Source organism: Canis lupus, chromosome 2 (genome assembly GCF_011100685.1).
Source record: "Canis lupus familiaris isolate Mischka breed German Shepherd chromosome 2, alternate assembly UU_Cfam_GSD_1.0, whole genome shotgun sequence".
In the NCBI taxonomy this organism is placed as follows: Eukaryota; Metazoa; Chordata; class Mammalia; order Carnivora; family Canidae; genus Canis; species Canis lupus.
In genome coordinates this window covers 50,034,599-50,054,774 of record NC_049223.1, presented here as the reverse complement: position 1 = coordinate 50,054,774, position 20,176 = coordinate 50,034,599, and the positions used below count along the sequence as shown (strand labels likewise).

At 35.6% G+C, this 20,176-nt stretch overlaps 1 protein-coding gene across 1 annotated transcript in view; it reads right to left on the bottom strand.

Annotated features, from left to right (window-relative positions):
• The window catches only part of CWC27 (CWC27 spliceosome associated cyclophilin), a 192,454-nt gene that overhangs the window by 20,908 nt on the left and 151,370 nt on the right, over positions 1 to 20,176 (bottom strand). The window contains exons 12-13 of the mRNA XM_038530711.1: positions 19,431 to 19,540; positions 14,880 to 14,983 (exon numbers count right to left, since the gene is read on the bottom strand). Of these exons, the coding sequence (XP_038386639.1) occupies positions 14,880 to 14,983; positions 19,431 to 19,540 (214 nt within the window). The remainder of the gene's footprint in view (positions 1 to 14,879; positions 14,984 to 19,430; positions 19,541 to 20,176) is intronic.

Below are 20,176 nucleotides of genomic sequence, written 5' to 3'. Positions count from 1 at the left end.
CACTCAGTAGGACACAGGTGGAAGGATTTAAGAGGCTTTCCAGAATAAATCTGTAATATGCATTTTTACACCTGCCCTGGGGTTTAACCAACTGCTCAGCCAATAACATTTAATCTGTGGCTGGTGAACTAACAAAACAACTTGGGAAGATGGAGTTCTCAGTCAAAAAGGCCTGGTAAGCAGCTGGTGTACATGGCTATCTGCCCGTCTCTCTGAGAACAAATCCATGAAAAAGCAAACTTACCTAATGTGTAGAAATTTATTTCAGGTCAAACTGTATGAAAGTAGAGTCTATTCAGAAGAGTTTTCTTTATTTAGAAGAAAAAAGCAGAAAAAGAGGTGACTTCAGGGACTGGACAGAGAGAGAGCTTAGAAATAAAATAACCACCTTTCCACAGTCAGCTCTTAGTTATGACAAACCTCATTGTTCTTCTGCAGCATTATTTATAGTCCTTTAGAAAATGAACACTAATTAGGGAATGAGATCTATAATCATATTTCTTTTTGCTTCATTTTTATCACTACCTTAGAACTTGCCTAAGAGAGGAATGGAAGAAAATATTTATGTTATATTGAGCTTATAATTCCATGTTCTCTAAAGTGATGTGTTTGTGCATTATATTTAAATTCTATTTTCAACTGATATACCCCCGCCCCACTCCTTTTTTTAGTACCAGCCTCAAGGAAAAAAAATAGTATTTCATTCATGAGGCATTCATGTTCACTACAAAACATCAAATCTCAAATTTATTTATCTCAGAAAGAATTATGACAGAAACTAAAAACTACTGCAACTTATTATAGTTTGGGTTAATTAAGAAAAGGTCATAAAAAGCTGTCAAACATTATAGAAATGGTATAAACGCTTTTTTTTAGAAATGGTATAAATTCTAATCATTATTTTGATAGATCTACTGACCATCAAATATAGCAAAATTAGTTTTCAAAACTAATGACAAAATAAGAAATGAGAATAACTAAAAAACGTATTGAGCACTGACACCCTGCTAAATCCTCTAAAAAAAAGTATTTCATTTAATTGGGCAGCCTGGGTGGCTCAGCGGTTGAGCGTCTGCCTTTGGCCTGGGGTGTGATCCTGGAGACCCGGGATTGAGTCCCATGTCAGGCTCCCTGCATGGCGCCTGCTTCCCCCTCTGCCTGTGTCTCTGCCTCTCTCTCTCTGTGTCTCTCATGAATAAATAAATAAAATCTTAAAAAAAAAAAAAAGTATTTCATTTAATCTACAAACCAACCTATCAGAAAGGTACTATTATTATCCTCAGATTACAGTTTAAGGAACAGGATTAGAAAAGTTATGCAATTTGCTTGAAATCACACAGCTAGTAAATTTCCAAGTGGGGATTCAAATCAGGTCTGACTCCAAATCCCATACTAATAACCACTCTACTCTTTATATTCCCATGGAAAATTATGAGTAAATGTGGCAGGAACTTCTTGTTTAAGTTAAACTTTTAAATAGCTTTCCAAATTTTAATTATTCAAATAATATAGTTTATAATATTAAGGACATGGACTTAATATCTGCCATGATTTAAAGGGGGATTGGGGATCCCTGGGTGGCTCAGCGGTTTAGCACCACCTTCAGACTAGTGCATGATCCTGGAGACCCAGGATCGAGTCCCACATCGGGCTCCCTGCATGGAGCCTGCTTCTCCCTCTATCTGTGTCTCTGCCTCAATCTCTCTCTCTCTCTCTCTCTCATGAATAAATAAATAAAATCTTTAAAAAAATCTTTAAAAAAATCAAAATAAGTTTTTGGTAAAGAATTGTCTATCCGCCTTTATTATTATTATTTTTTAGATTTTATTTATTTATTCATGAGAGAGAGAGAGAGGCAGAGACACATAGGGAGAAGCTGGCTTCATGCAGGGAGCCTGACGTGGGACTCGATCTGGGGACTCCAGGATCACGCCCTGGGCAGAAGGCAGCGCTAAACTGCTGAGCCACTTGGGCTACCTGGCCAAATATTTATAATAAAGTCCTGAAGTCACTTGTTTGGCCTTGTTACTACAGTTTAAAAAATAATAACACTGCTTTATAAGCAAATGTGAAAAATATGTAGGCTACTTCAGTTAGAGGAATTGTTACAATATAAAATCACACACGCAACATAAAAACTATTGAGCCAAGCATGATTAGCTATTTTTGAGATCTACTACTTCCTAGCTATGAGATCTTGACCAAAGTTATTTAACCTTTTTGTGCCTCAGATTCTTCCCATATGATTTCAGCATAAGAATAACATCTAGCTTTTATGTTTGAAAAAGACTAGTGCTTTGTAAATGTTCAGTATGAGCGAGCTTCTTCTTATACCTTTTAGATCTACCAAAAATCAGCTCAAGCCCAAATTCTACATATCATGGCCAACTGAATTAGCTGCACACAAAGAATAGAACATTATTATTATATTTAACTTGATTATCTGCATCAATACCAGAGAGGATAAGGGACGTTAATAATTCAAAATGGTAGGAATATTATTAACAAATGTCTTTGGAAGATTTTGTGGCTTGTATTTATATATGGCCATCCTAGATGTCCTGGGGATTGACGTCATGTAAAATAAAAGTGTTATCTACTGTATGACTTTGTTAATCCTTTGTGCTTTTTTGTTCAGTATCAGGGAGATGGAAAAAATTCTGATCAAAACTTCTCATAAAAAAAAATATAAACCTATACTATAAAATGGCAATCAAATATCCTAGATTTTGTTCTTTTTTATTCCTCATGCTACTTATTTTCCACATGCAATCTTTTCCATTACTTTGAAGGTAGGGAGTTTGTCTAAAGACTGATTATTTCCTTCTTGGCACTAAGGCTGCAATTCAGGTAGTGGCCACCTGTTAAATAATGGGGCCTTTTTATTGATTCCATGGTCAGTTGTCTAAGATTTTTCCAGGTGTGGTTAACTCAGAGAAAATAAGAATGGAGCACATTATCCAGAGGCTTAAACTTTTAAAGTAAAAATATGTGTTGAACAATAAAGGTCCAAATTGCTTACCAGATATTAAGTAGTATTATATGGCTACAATAATTTATTAGTTAAGTACTGACATAGGAATAGACAGAAAAAATTCATGTAAAATAATGAAACTGACCCAAAAATATTCCTAAAACCTTACTCTATGATAAAGGACATGTGGACATGTTTCATATCAGTGGGAGAAAACACAGGATTATTCAGTTGTGGAAGTTAGCAACTTAGAAGAAAAAGTTGCAAGAGTAACTTAACATCATACACCAAATAATTCCAGGTAAAGATGTCAATTAAAAATAAAAATGAAATTATAAAAATACTAGGGAAAGATATAAGTAGGTATTTATATAATCCTGGGATTATGAAAAACTGAATGACACCAGGCCACAAACATGAAGAAAAAGATTGGTGGATTTAGCAATGCACACTGAAAACTTCATGTTAAAAACAAAACAAACTCTTCACAAACTGTTATGACAAACTAGTAAAAATATTTAAAACAAAATACATCCTTCATATTTAAGAGATTTTGTAAATTAGCAAGAAATACATAATCATACTATACAATTAACCACCACCACCAAAAGGATGAAATGTAAATGACCAGTTAACATATTCAAAAAGTTTACTTTGTTTCTTTACCAGTAAACAAAGAAATACAAAATATAATACAAAGTAGGAGCTGCCAAAGATTAATGTATCTTTATCTGTTATCTGCGATATTTTACAACATACACATACATAATATTTAGGGTAAGGAGAAACCAGCAACTTCATACATTGCTGGTACAGGTAAATGATTTAATTTTCTGGAATGCAATCTAGCAGAGATGTTATCAAGACACACCTGAGCCGACAAAAATCAGAATGATCTGGGGGAAAGACCTGGTTAAAAGCAGCACGAGGGAACTTTCAGGGGTGATGTATATGTTCTAGATCTTGTTTTGGTAGTTTTTACATGGGTGTATACAATTTTTAAAACTAATCAAGATGAACAAATAACTATGCAACTTCTTATATGTAAATTATACCTTGTTAAAAAACAAACGCACAAACAAAACTATACCTGACTCAGCAGTTTCACTTCCTTTAATCTAAGGAAATAGCAGTGCACTTACAAAATATGTAACTGTTGGATTATTCACTCATGAAAGACTTACAATGAAAAATTGGATAAGTTTTTCCATCCTTGAGAAAGGTGTAATATATATATGAAGATAGAACCATTAATGATGATTCTCTGGGGGGTATGAAATTACCATTTTTTCTTTCCTGGCCTTTTTCAATGTTTTTTTAAATTGTATTATAAATACAAATTAGGTTATTTGAAAAATCAATATGTTAGTATTAATTTCATCTAATAATTCTATGAAAGAAAATGACACAAATCAAAATGTTTTTATAGAAACACAAGCAACTATGTACAAATTCTGCATCTTCTTTCACTGAATTTCACCTGGAATCTTAGTATTTGGGTTTTTCATTCCCACTTTAAGCATCACTTAACTTTTTTCATATTTTCTTGATTGCCTGTGTACAATGGCAACTTTCATTTTGTACTGGCTTGGTTGCTATCCGTAACTCCCATTGTGAAATAACTTTTTTACTACATTGTGCTTAATCCCAAGGACCTTGGCTCCTTAAATTTTCTAATAAAAATGAACTACTTATGCCTATAGGACCTTTCTCTGTTTCAAAATGCTGTCAGCTAAAAAAAAAAAAAAAAAAAAAAGAAAAAAAGAATAAAAAAGATAGATTCTTGAGAGAATCCAAGTCCATAATCTATGATGTGTATTCCCAGCATAGAAAAGGTAATCTTGTCCACTCTTTTCTTTCTCTATGAATGCTAAATTTACATTAGCTACACTCTGGGAGCCTTAGGATTTTATAATTTGGATACAGCTAAATAAACTGCTTTATAATACTTTTCTCATTTTCTCAAGACATTTTAAAATAGAACCATTGAGTGCAACTACCAAATTTAATGGCTATGTTTACATTCCTTTGAGGTCACAGACAACGTAACTGAGGTAAATTCATATTTGGTCGCTTGCTCCTTCCTTCCTTCCTTCCTTCCTTCCTTCCTTCCTTCCTTCCTTCCTTCCTTCCTTCCTTCCTTCCTTCCCTCCCTCCCTCCCTCCCTCCCTCCTTCCTTCCTTCCTTCCGCCCTCCTTCCCTTTTTAAAAGATTTTTATTTATTTGACAGAGAGAGAGAGAGAGAGAGCGCACAAGCAGGGGGAGTGGCAGAGGGAGAGGGAGAGGGAGAAGCAGGCTTCCTGCTGAGCAGAGAGCATGATGTGGGGCTTGATCCCAAGACCTTGGGGTCATGACCCACGCTGAAGGCAGACACTTACTCGACTGAGCCACGCAGGTGCACCAGCCTTTTCATCTTATCTTTGATATTATTACATCAAGATGAGTATATAACAGTTTGTCAATTTAATTTAGAATGTTTATTTTGTGCTGCTTGAGTAATTTGTCAGGGGGAAAGTATTACCCCAGTACCATGCATGCCCCTCCCTCTCTCACACCTAGTATTTCCTGAGCATTACCTTAGAGTTGGGCACTTTGTAACCTTATAATTGCTTTACACGCATTTCTCCTTTAATTCTAATAACCTTCAGGTAGCTATTGTTATCTCCACAGGTGAAGAAATTGATGCTTGCAATAGAGGCTGCTTGCTCAGCCAGTCTGATTTAACAGCTTTCTGTATAATTAAGAGATAATTCAATACGTAGGATGGCAGAGCCTCCATGGTAGTGTATTTCTTTAGAGGAAAGTGGAAAGTATTCCAAAGATGAGAATGGATGGTATATGCTGTAACCAGCTCCAGAAGGCCAGATACTATGATTTAGGATCAAAGGTCTTTTTGAAAGTGAGGTTGATTTTCCTTCCCACTTTCATTCTATTAATTATGACTCCATGTTGAAATCACTGTTCTGGAGGCAACATGGACTTTTAAGTGTGACCAAGAACCTCACCATTTATTACAGTGTGATTTTGGGCAAAAAAACCCTAATTTCCTGAGCCACAGTTTCCTCATTTATAGAATGGGACTAACACTAATTATCTGATGGAGTTTTAAGAAACAAATCCACCATAGCTGGTCTCTAACCTATGAGCCCTCTGAGGGTTCAATGAGGGAAGATATCATTAAGGTTCTAATAGGGTACCTGGAATTTAGCACTTGCAAATATCTACTTCAAGAATGAATTGGCTGGATTAAGAGCCACCTTTATCTCCTGCTGCCAGTAGAAGAATATGAGCAACAAGCATTAAAAAATAGGTATATTTACTTTAAAGTCAAGTATAGGTGACTTGTACTCTTGTCAGTTATTTTTATAATCTTATTAATCTGAATAATTGATAATTGGCTAAAAATATACTTAACAGGTAGTTTTAAAAGAAAGGATGAGATTGTACATTAAAGTAACTCTGTGGACTTTTGCTAAAACCAAAAAGTCTGTGAAAATGTAAACACTCCACTGTTGGGCCCAAGGGATCCGGAGGGGTCGGGAGCACCAACCACCTTGTCACCCTTGCCTCAGGACTTGGCCGCTATCAGCCGACCACCAAGGATCCATCATCATGGGGAGACAGGACCTACAGGAAACAGAAACCCACCTTACCTAACTTTGTACCATATATAGACAGAAGCAGCTATCACCCTACACCGACACTACCCTACCCTTCCCTAGAAAGGCCTGCGGGTGTTATCCCCGCGCCACTTCCCGGTCTTCCTCCCCCAACAGCACTTCCATTAAAGCTTGCCTCACCCACCTTTGCCTGGCCTCTCTAGTTCATTTCACTACCAACCCGATCAAACCTGACATCCACAGCAAAATAAATAAATAAATAAAATGAAATAAAAATAAATCTATAATTTATTAATAATTTATTATAATTTATCTATAATCTATAATAAAAATAAAATATAAATAATATAATAAAAATAAAACTTCCTAATAACATCATTATGTTGCCTTCTTGTTTTCTCACTTTGATATTTAAAGGATGTTCAGTACACCATTTGTGCTGCTGTTTTGCTTGAGCAGAGCCAACAGCACCATGGCCCGGCCAGTTGAGCACTCTTTGGGCTGCAGCCTCAGCTGAGCTGTGTACCCAGCAGAGCACACTTGGTACATAGAGGAAGCATCTGACGATAGGCCATGGCTGTCACGGGGATTGTGTAAACTTGCAGTTTTTTTTTTTTTCCTGCTGGGTGTTGTATGTATGGTGGTTTATATTTCAATATATTGGAGTCTTTTCATTTTATTCAAGGAATCTGTTCCATGTTTAAAAGCCTTGATTAAAGAGGAAGCTTTTTATAATCTAAAAAAAAAAAATGCACAGACCTTACAGACTTCACAAAAAATAATTCAAAATGGATGAGAGACCAAAGTAAACAGTAAATAAATTACAGAGATGAGAAGTACGGCACAGGGAATATAGTCAATAATACTGTAGCAACATTGTGTGGTGACAGATGATGACTACACTTATCGTGGGTTAAGTAATGTGGAGAACTGTTGAATCAATGTCAAATACCTGAAACTAAGATAACATTGTATGTTAATTATACTTCAATTAAAAAATGGATCATAGACTTAAATGCAACACACAAAAGTGTAAAACTCCTGGAAGATAATATAGGAGGAAACCTTGATGACCTTGGCTATTGGATGCAAAACCAAGGGAATGATCCATGAAAGATACAATGGATAAGTCGAACTTCACTGAAATTAAAAACTTATGCTCTGTGAAAAACCGTCAAGAGAATAAAAGGACAAGCCATGGGCTGGGAGAAAATATTTACAAAAGACACAAAATATTTGTATTGAATATACAAAGAACTTATAAAACTCAATAATAAGAAAATGAACAATCCGATTAAAAAAGTGAGCAAAAAACCTTAGCAAACACCTCACCAAAATACATACAGCGATGGCAAACAGCCTGTGAAAAAATGATCAACATCATAGGTCATTGAGAAACTGCAAATTAAAACAACAATGAACAATCACTCCACACCTATCAGAACGGTCAAAATCCAAAACACTGAGAACACCAAATGCTAGTAAAGAAGTGGAGCAACAGAAACCCTCATTCATTGCAGTGGGAATGCAAAGTGGTCAAGCCACTGGATGACAGTTTTGCAGTTTCTTACAAAATTAAACATGCTCTTACCTATGATATAGTAATCATGCTCCTTGGTATTTGCCCCAAAACTTATGTCCACACAAAAACTTACACATGGATGTCTACACCAGCTCTGTTTATGACTGCCAAAACTTGGGATCAATTGAGATGCCTTTAATAGGTGAACGCATAAGTAAACTGTGCTACATACAGATAACAGAATATTATTTGGCACCGAAAAAAGAGCTATGAAGCCATAAAAAGATGTGGAGGAACCATAAATGCATATTACTAAGTGAAAGTAGCCAACCTGAAAGCTACATACTCTGTGATTCCAACTATATGACATTCTGGAAAAGGCAAAACTATGCACACCATAATATCATCTGCTGTTGCCAGCATTAGCCAGAAAGTCAGAGATGTACAGAATGATCACAGAGAATTTTGAGGGCAGTGAAACTATTCCGTATGGTACTGTAATGGTGGGCACATGTCATTATACGTTTGCCCAAACCTGAGAATATATATCACTGAGAGTGAGCCGTAGTGTGAACTGTGGCCTTTGAGAGACAATGATGTATGAATGTAAGTTCATCATTTGTAACAAATGTACCTCTCTGGTGGGGGGTATCGATAGTGGAAGATGGCCGTGTGTTGGAGGGGGGAGGGAAGACAAGGGAATATGGAAACTTTTCATACTTGATGCTCAATTTTGCTGTGAGTCTAAAACTGGTCTAAAAACAAATGAGGCCTATTACAAAACATTTCTGAAAAAGAAAAAAAAAAACAGTCAAGGACCAGTTTGGAGTTGCTGTGGGCATGGTAAGAATTATGTTGTAAGCAGGTCTAGACCAATAGGTTGGGTACATTTAATTCAGAAAGAATTACTTTGGTATTGCTTGAGAACAATGATCACAAACCAGGAAGCTGAAATAAAGCTTCCCAGGACCTATAGATTGCGTTATTACATTTAACAAAAAAGAATCATCATGACACAATGACACAATGGCTAAAAATGCTTTAATTCTCAAATGGCTAAAAATGCTTTAATTCTCAAAGTGTGACTTGGGGATCTCTGTGTCTCCAATGTCAATTATTTTATATGAATACTAAAACATTATTTGCCTTTTTCATTCTTATCCTATCAATGTACAGAATTCTTCACAGAATACATGATGTGTGGGATCAGAACAGCTGGATGAGAATCCAGCTGCTCCTGTTATGTTAGACATTGGAGTTATGTAAAAAAAAAAAAAAAAAGGAAATCAATGCAACTCTTCTTACTAGATTTTCTCCTATGATAGATAATAAAGTGATTCTTTGTAAAAATTTTGTTTATTGTTAACATGACATATGTTTATTGTTATTTCTAAGTGATTTAAATTTTTTAGTTTTAATTTCTAGTAAGATAAATATCAGTGGATATATTCTATACAAATAAAAGCTCTTTGGAGTCCTCACTAATTCTGGAAGTATAAAGGGATCCAGAGACAAAAAAATTGAGACCTGTTATCCTAGCTAACGTACTGGGTAAAGAAAATCTCTCAATTGGCTAATGTGGGCTTTCACTCCTCTCTCAACATGTGTCCTTTTACCTGTATTTAGGTTTGTCTACACTAACTTATTACCCATGGCTGTGCTTGGCAACGTCCTGATGGGATGAAGTGCAGACCGTAATTAAAATATTCATTTGTAGTTATTGCATCCTTTACTTGATACACCACTAAACCGTATACAAATTATAGTATGTGTTATATATAAAAGGTGTTAAAAGCTTTGCCAATGAGATGAAGCTATGTCCTTCAATGGTATCTTAAATGGTTCTAAATGGGGCTAACACTCAATAATTACTTTTACTGGGGGGATCCCTGGATGGCTCAGTGGTTTAGTGCCTGCCTTCGGGCGTGGTCTTGGAGTCCTGGGATCGAGTCCCACTTTGGGCTCCCTGCATGGAGCTTGCTTCTCCCTCTGCCTATGTCTCTGCCTCTCTCTCTCGGTGTCTCTCATGAATAAATAAATAAAATCTTTAAAAAAAATTACTTTCACATTCACATTATTAAATTTTCACAGTTTTGGATACTCAGACAACTGGTACCGGTTACGCCCACACTATGCTAATTACAGAGGAACACTTGAAATCTACTTCATGCTAAATCTTGGTTCTTGAACTCTAATCTCTAACACAAACAAATTGTGACTGATGGACAAACTAATTTTTGATGCAAGTCCAGGTGCATTAGTAAAACAAAAAAACAAACAAAAAATAATCTAGATCCAAAAGTTCTAACCTATAAGATTATCTATCTTAGAAGAAGAATTTGTTTAGAACCAAGAACAAAACCACTTAGACCTGAGGATGTTGAGGAGTCATGATGAAATCTGTACCAGTTTATTAAAAACAGAAGCAAACCAGACTGTGTTTGTATTTCTTAAAACTTTACAAGTACAAAGCTAAAATGTTATTCTCTTTCCCTAAGTACTGCAAAGTACCTTAATTAATTCTTGAGATTCTAACAGCCCTAAAAGCAAGTCATAAAAATGAGATTTACATGGGAATATAAACTGGAGTGACATTTTGGGAGGGCCACTTGAAAATATTTAGCAGAAACCTAATATGCATACCCACTGACTAAGAAATTCCAGTTTTGGAATTGATCTGGAAAAGAATGGCAATGATGAAGACACATGGATGGTCATTACAGTGTTGTATATAATTATAAAAACTGGAAAGAGCCTAAATATCCAACAACACAGGGGTCATCAAGTAAACTATGGTTTATCATATAATTAAATACTATGTGACCATAATACAAACATAGAAAAATTAATCATAAAGTTATATATGGCAAGGAAAAGTACTTACCGTATACTGTGAAGGGGAAAAAAGCAAGTATATGATCTCATTTCTGTGTAAAATATGTATAGGCATAAAAATATCTGGAAGGGTATAAATTAATAGTATTTATTGTTGAGTTTGGGATTACAGGTGATGTTTATTTACTTTCTTTGAGGGGTCTGTATTCTGGTTCTGCTATAGTGAACATCTTTCCTTTATGTAATAAAAACACTTACTTGAGGCAACCATGCAATTGTTAGTGTTTCTCTAATTCTTATGATACTGGATACTGTATGTACTATGGAAAGTGGTAGAGGGGAGAGAGATGAGAAGAGAAGGAGGGAGCAAGGCAGACATATTTTACATTGTTGATTATTTTATCATGTATATTTGTTGTAAAGTATTAGGTTAATCTTAGATTTAGGGATCCCTGGGTGGCGCAGCGGTTTGGCGCCTGCCTTTGGCCCGGGGCGCGATCCTGGAGACCCGGGATCGAATCCCACATCGGGCTCCCGGTGCATGGAGCCTGCTTCTCCCTCTGCCTGTGTCTCTGCCTCTCTCTCTCTCTGTAACTATCATAAATAAATAAAAATTAAAAAAAAAAAATTCTTAGATTTAACAATCTGGAAAAAATTTCAATGGAACATAGATCACAGGATCACACTCTATTCTCATAGATTTAAATTTTCTTCTCTCCTTGGAGAGCTGATTTTGTTCTGCAGGAGCAGGTGGCTTTCTTTTTTATGTCTTTCTACTATCTTGTCAGACACAGCTCTCTCAAAACTTTTTTGGGAGCTAACCAAGCTTTATCTAACCAAACCCCAAATGGCATATGGACTTCATCCACATGGTCATATGAATCTGTTGGCCGATGACTCCTGCCCTGTATCTAATTGATTTTATGAAGTCCATGCTTAAAGAAAAATTCTAAAGCTATAAGAGTGTGATGCTATGGGATGAAGAAATGTAGTGGCAAAGAGGCTACTTTATTGCTACACTGGAATCTGGGAGCCATCACTGCCACCAAATATTGGCAGCATATATCCCAACAAAGGAAGAATCCTAATAATTTGGAGTGAAAAATTTCTATCATGCATTTCAGCTTAGATCTACTAATAACACTTCTTTAAATGTCTTGTTAGACAGTGAAATCTGGGAATAATTATCAAACACCATATACAGTGTTTACAATAGAATCATATTTCTTTTCTTTCTCTCCCCCCCACTTTTTTTTTTTTTTTTTTTTTTTTTTTTTTGCATAAAAAGGAGAATGCTGCTGAATGGTACCCAAATGTCTGTTGTATACCATGCCAATACGGCAGCTCAGCCAAAAATGCGAATAGAATAGTTTGCCAAGTAAAAGAAAACATAACAAATTGGTAATGGTTTCTATCTTGACAGAAAATGAAAATGATCCCTCAATGTGTGGTCACTCATGCGGACACATAAAAATGTCTGAGAAGCAATCATTTTACCTCAGATAACAGACCCTGACAGTGTAGTACAGCACTGGCTGACTTTCACTTCTTAGAAAAGCGGTAACCGTGACCTACAAAATAGTCTGGTAACCATGTAATTTATGCATAACACACATGCACATGCCATGCACTCATAATATTTGCCATAAATCATTTTGAATACAAGACTTCTTTTCTGAGTGGAATATACTTTATGAGAGATGATCTAAATCACCAGAGACCTGATACAGTTGAATGGGTGTATTGATGAACAGAAAGGATGTTGCTGCTTATCAGGTTACAAAATTTCAAAGTCTATATTGCAATAAAAAAGGTCCCATGTATTCTGTATGATTCTGTGTCATGCCTTGAACACTAAAGGTATTTTATTAGAATTCGGATAAGATAAATACAAAAAATGTGTAGGTACATAGTTTACAGTTCTGACTTTCTGTTTAAGAGACTGCAATAGAGGGTAGAAATGAACCCCCTGAAGACTTGGTAATGTGTCCTTACCTTATTTACCCTTCCTTTACCACTTATTTTTGTTCCCCAGATGGAGAAGTGGTCAACATCACTGACCATTGATTTTACCATCTGGTAAAGTTTTTCCATTTGTTTACTTTCTAATGAGGATGTTAGAACATAGATTGTACTGTGAAATCACAACAAAAGCAAGAATGACAATTTTAAAAACACTAATTGACATCTGAAGCTAATGAAGAATTCACAATGAGAGAAAACTGAACCAAGTGGCTAGGAAGAACCTTGGGAAGTTAAATGGCCTTGCCAAGTTAAAAGTAAATTTGAATCCTGCGGGTTATGAGTTTCAAATGAAACTTCTGGGTTTAAATTTGTTGGTGACTTTCCTGTTCAATAAAAAAGGACTTAAATGGCTTATAAAAAGGTTAAAAAAACTTATTGGGCATCAAACTGCTCTTACAAAACACCATCTTGATGAGTTAAGTGTAAATGAATCAGAAACACATGGATCATATTTCCTTAAAAAATGCATATGGATTCAAAAATAAGGGGAAGAGGACTTGGCAAAACATTTTTTTGTGTGGTGGCTGAACCCAAAACATTTGAAAGATATTTTGAGACATTCAAGGAATCCAAAATAAAACTAAACCTGTCCAGTCATATAAAAAACAGAAAATTCCTCTATGTAATGTGCATTTATCTGTATGGGTCAATCAATACTCACTGAGCCTTCCCCTTTGTCAGAGGACTATGGGAGAAGCCAGCTTCTGCCTCTAAGCAACTTTGAATTTAAGCAGAAACAAATAAACAAAAGTAATAGAAACCAATTAAAAAAGTCTCAGGTTTAAAAAAAAATATATAACCTACATCATACAGAAACTATATATTGAGAAATATATAAATACTTAAGGGTCCAAGGGGAGGTAGGATTCATTCCATTCTAATCATCATGCCCTCAGCCCTTTTGATTAAAGTTATGTAGAGTTGTAGAATCTTACTTACTTAAATGCTTTCTTAATAAGTGTTTTTATGTCTTTTTTAGTGTGTGTCCCAGCCTTCTTTCCTCCACCCTCTAGATTTGTGAGCGCTCAACAAATCTTGCTGACTGGTTTCCTGGAGGATGGGAGTGTTGAGCAGTTTTGAAATAGGAGAGAGATGCTGTCTGGCAGAGAGGAGTGAGGCTATGATTCTGGGTTGGGGTAATGGCACATGTGACAGTTCAGAGGCTCCAGAGGGTGAGTCATATGTGGGGGGTGACCCACTGGCTTTCTTGCAGCAATATGTTCGAGCCAGGGTGGAGTGGGAGGTGAGGGCAGTTAGGTGTGGGGAGTCCTAATATACTACATGTGAAGTCAACTGGAGGACAGAGGAGTGTGATAAGGGAAAGCACGATTCTTATTCCATTTTTTTCTTTTTGCTGTTATAGGATAAAGTGCTAAGGATAGGACATGTACGAGTCATTAATTCCTTTATTTCTTATCAGTGTCTTAAAAAGCTGAAAAATAGCCAAAGAAAAAAATAAGTTGACTGTGTATGAATTGCTAGGATCCTGTAGGTCATAAATTTTAAGAGGAACTTAGTAGGATTATGAAATGTATTACTGAGTCCTAAAATGTTTGTGGGAAAGTGTAAAACATTAATGATTTAGAATCTTTTGAAGCTGCTTTCTAGCTGTTTAATGTGGATCTTATCTTTTCCACAATATTAGAAAGTTATTTAGGACTGGGAGAGTGTCACATATTTCTTATATATTTTCTGCTGGCTAGCACAATACTGGGAACACACCAAGCACTCAATAAATGCTTACTCAAGTGAAATGAAGTCAAAAGGTGCTGAGGCCCTGTGATGACAAGGGTTTGATGAAAGGTGAAGTCTGAAGGGAAAAAAAAAGTAGGAATGTCCTAACAGCATCTCTGCTCTGAGCCTGTCTGTTCACGATTAATATAGAGGAATCAAAAGCCCTTACCATCCTTCATCATCCTCTACTTCTGCTTCAGAAACGTCATTCTCAGGAGTTTCAGCAATTGCTTGAGTGAGTTTAGATTTAAACTGGTTCAGCAGTGCCAGGGTCTGGAATAACAATTGTATTGCTAAGTTATCTGATAAAGATAAATAGGACTTTATGAGAGACACTGAAGTTTGGTAGAAAATAAAATGTGAAACACTAACACATAAAGCACTTAGATAAATTTTTAATTTTGAAGGAAAATATAACAAAATTCCAGCAGTGACTGATATTCACAAACTTTTTTTTTTTTTTTTTTTTGATATTCACAAACTTTGACAATGCCCTGTTTGCATTTACACTGACATTTTCTCTCAGACATATGTGACCATTTCCTGATTTGGGGAACATAAATTTGCTTATATAAAAGATGCTTAAACATTAAAATGCATGATTAGTAGCTAATTTTTAATGTCCATCAGAAAAGGAGGTACTTCACTAAAATATGCTGCTAAAACACCAACAACAAATACTATTTGTCATTGAACAAATTTCCAAAAATGTAAAAAGTTCATTTTTAAGGAAGATAGAATGGATGAACACAGTAACTCTTGGAAGATGGATAAATGGAAGTGATATTTTTAGAAGCTATTTGTATTTATCACAAACTTTAAATAATTCCCTTTGATTCAATCACTTCAATCCTAAGAATACATGAAGAAAAATAATATGAAACACAGAAAATGGCTTATGCAAAAGATGTACACTGCAGCAGCATTCATACAAGTAGAAGAGTGGGAACATGTTAAAATGTCTGTCAGTAATGAACTAGATAAATTTGCTAAAAAGCATTGACTATGCTATTACACTATTATTAAAAATTATATTCATGAAGCATTACATTCTATTGTTAAGTAAAAGAAATGGTACATAAATATCATGTTTCAGTAGGTTTTAAAAAAAGGGACATATCTCTGATTCTTGTTTGTCTTCCATGTCCTTTGTGGGTAACAAACAACAAGTGCCTACAATTTTGTAATCACATTGCACCCTGGCTATAATTCAACAGATGACTCCAGAATTTGAGCAGAGAATAAAAGTCGGGAAATTTTTTTTTATCCTATAGCTTAAAGAAGTATGTAATTGTGAAATGGGGTGAAGTACTACCTGTCTAAAAAGCTGTATATCTAATTAAGATCCTGACATATTGAATTCAGTACTAAAATATTCATATTTCAGAAGGAAAAAGGTATTATAATAATAGTTCAGTATGCAAATAACAAATATAAAGAGTCACAATAAATTGCTAGGCTCCATAATTTATCTAGGAAATACCATCGAGACCATGGTTCAAGAAAAAATTAAGTAGATTTTGGTGGTCCAGAACTTAAGCTCAGTCAAGACAGGTGGTGCAAGGAGCAAAAAACAAAACAAAGGCAGTTATTGCTAAAAATGATAGTGAAAGTGCCTTATATATGCTTTGTAAGTTCTGTAAAATTTAATGCCCACATGGACAACAGATGAAAATATGGCCATAGCTGTTGAATGAGAGGAGTTTGGGGGAAGTACTGTAAATTCCTACAGAATATCCTCAGAGGGATTCCGAGGGCTGCCTATAGTGCATTAGGGTTTAGATATTTGATCTATTTCCAGAGCAGTAATTAAAAGACTAAGCTCTTCAAACAGTTTTAACAGATAAAGAAGGCATCCCTTGTTTTGTAACCTCACTCATTAAAAAAGACTGTTGTGCTTACAAACTTTTATTGTATTTGCTTTATAATAAAAAAAAGCTTAATTTAGAAATACTAGAAAACAAAGAGAAGCAAAACAAAAATATCTATTATCCCACCACTAGGAATAATAATTGTTGACATTTTGGTATATATCCTTCAAGGCTTTTGGGGTGTTTTTGTGTGTATGTGTATGAGCTTAGATTACATCTGATGTATATTATATAAGATATATCTCCATATGCATATTTCTATATCTATAGCTTAAAGTAAATCCCATCAATTTTTAATGGTGGACTTTTGTACATTTGGAAATGTCTTTTCTGAAGGCATAAAGGAAAATGAAAACAAAGTAGATTTCTTAGTGGAATCAAATTTTAAAATTTCCTAGAAAATTACACGGGACCTAGGTCTTCTTCCTTGAGTTGAAAGTGGCAAGAGCCAATTAACCTGCTACTGGCATTTACTCAGAGAAGGGGGCCTTTAACAAACAAAAAACATCCTCTTGGCTTTTCTTAGCTTCTCCTGTATTTGAGATTGGATTTTCTCTAGCTGCATTCTAAAGGCAAGGGAAGACACGAGGCAGAGAAGCAAACATCACAGAAATAATGGGGCACAACACAGAGTAAAGAAGATAGGATTTGGGGGCTCCTGGGTGGCTCAGTCGGTTAAGCATTTGCTTTGGCTCAGGTCATGATCCTGGGGTCCTGGGAAGGAGCACCACATCAGGCGGGGAGTCTGCTTCTCCCTCTGCCCCTCCCCTCACTCATACTCTCTCTCATGTCTGTTCTTTCTCTCTCAAGTAAAAAAAAAAAAAAGAAAAAGAAAAGAAAAAAAAGAAGATAGGATTTACATAGAGACATTTCTGTTTGGCATCTGCAGGGGAGTTAGTCTTCTAGTTTTTGCTGAAGGAATGAATGGCCAACTACTTAGAGCATGGCTCTTCAGCACTGTGAGAGCCTTCCTGGCAAGCAGAAACTGTTTTTGAAGAGGCCCTGCCTTTGTAGACTTTGTGCATGCGTATCTACAAAGAAGAGGCTCTTCAACTGGCCTCTGTACCTCTAGTCCTGTCCTGGTTTCAGTATGTTCTCTATACTACAGCCAGGTTGGAAGGATCTTTCCAAACTGCAAATGAGATCATGTCACCTCCTTTTTTCAATGGCTCCCCATTGCTCTTAGGGTAAATATAATAAATTTCTTAATATGGCTCAAAAATGCCTTGCATGAGTTGGCTTCTGCTTACCTCTCCAGCCTCATCTTTCTCTTAGTTTATGTTATTGTTATAGTTAATATCTTATAGTTTTTGCAAAGAGATGAAATATTTCTTATATACTCTTCCTTTTGTCTGGCCACCTATCTCCTGTTCAACCTTCAAAGTTCAACTGACCAATCATTTTTCAGGGGAGCCTTCCCAGATTCTTAGGCCATGATAGGTCTTACTGTTATGTATTTATATAGTTCCCTATACTTAACCTGTCATAATGCTCACCTTCTTTTATTGGGATTACTTGACTGGCTCTTTTCCCCAGTAGCTCAGAGAGGACAGATACGTGTCCACCTTGTTTACCACCAAATACACTGATTAGTACATGGTTCTTAATAATTATTCGCTAGGAGGCAAAAAAGAAGAATGCTTAAGTAAGAGTGGTCCTTAGGGTAGCTTTGGTAGTATACTGACTGCAGTTGCTATTCAAAGGACTTTGTGATTCCATGAAAACAAGTTAATAATGTACTTTTTCTTAATTTCATTTAATGTGCCATTTCTTTTGAAAATTACTCAGATTAGTTCTTTATAATTTCTCCTATAGCTGACTTCTTATAGAACTTTCCCCATGATTATTTTCATGCTAAGTACTGATGGATGATCTTTTTTTACCAGTAACTAGGTGTCATTTATAATGCAGTCCCTGATTAACTTAGCCAAATAGACTTGTGCTTTTTAATTTACTTTTATTTTGCCTATTTTATTTATACACCTAAAATGGCATGTTCTTAAATAGATATGTATGGCAGCACCAAAAATAAAGGATTTTGGTCTTCCCTCTAGCTTTTCAACATGAATGGCTGCTGAGGAGATTTATTTCATTGAATGCTAAGTGTTACGTGATGTATAAAATTGACTTTCAAATTGTTGAACCATCTCTTTTTATTCTTATTTCTAACAATCTTCTTTTATTAGTTCTTAAAGATTCAGAGATTATTTGAAATAAGCAGAGTCCTGTATGATTACTTACAGTAGAAGTCAACTAGTGGACCAAATACCTTATTTATAGGCAGTGTACAATTTTGAGCAGATTGGCTAGTCAGCATGTGAGATGCTATGCTAGAAGAGATCTCTTGATCATTTATAATCACCACTTTTCCATTTCACAATATTTATTTAGATACCTGGCTATCTGAGAATATGTGGCTTTACAAGGTTCCTATGTTTGAAATGGGAGTACAAGGTTGAAACCTGAAAGTTTTAGGCTTTACCTACAATGGCTGGAAAGAACATGAATGGTCAAGGTTCCTGTCATCCCACTCTATACAAACATATCCTTTTTAATTTTTATTTTATTTTATTTTTTAAAGATTTTATTTATTTATTCATAAGAGAAACAGAGAGAGAGAGAAGCAGGCTCCATGCAGGAGCCTGACATGGGACTCGATCCCAGGTCTCCAGGATCATGCCCTGGGCTGAAGGCAGGCATTAAACCACTGAGCCACCCAGGGATCCCTCCTTTTTCATTTTTAAAAGGTAATGTTTTCCTGATGTATAATCAAATTAGGCTTCATTAGCAACACTTGAAGACAATGAAAAAGCAGTGCATTACATATGGACTTAGGCTTGTCAAGTTACCTGATCTTCCCGAGAAGTTCCTTTCTTTGCCTGTTGCTTCCTCAAAGCTTCATACTTTTGTTTTTCTCTTCTGTATTCTGCAACAGCACCATCAGGAGCAGTTTCTTCCTCTAAAGAATAATAGAATGTTCTTAGAATAAATAGTAAAAAGGCTATGTGGTTTCATATTAACATCTATGCTTATTACAGAAGAGTAGGTCAGATACTGGGATTGGTTTTCACCCATTTAAAAATCAAACCAATAAATGCCACCAGCTCCACAAATATTTCCTATGCTAGACAGTGATGGATATTAATTTATGAGCCAATTTTATAAACATCTTTATTATATAATGTACTACTATAGTTTTTCTCACTTGTTTGACTATAAAATTACCTATCTCACTTTAAATTTTTCATTTTCATTTCCCAGCAGTATACTCTGAATAATTTCCTTAGTTTTATATTTCAGTTCATTAATTCCTTGTTTAATTGTATCTAATCAGTTTTTAAGTCCTGACCAGGTGGACAGTTTTTCTAGTTCCCATTTCTCTTGAGCCATGGCCACATCTCTGTCCAAGTCTGAGATTAAAACTCCAGCTTCTAGCAAGTAGAGCCTACATCTGGTTCCAGTATTCCCTCGGGCAATTATAATATCCGTTTGCCCAAATCATGCTCTGGTTATGCCTCCTCTTCGTTTCTGTACCTAGGTCTTTTTTTCCTTACTTTCTGTCTCTTTCTGTCTCTATTTCTCTCTCAAGCTTAGC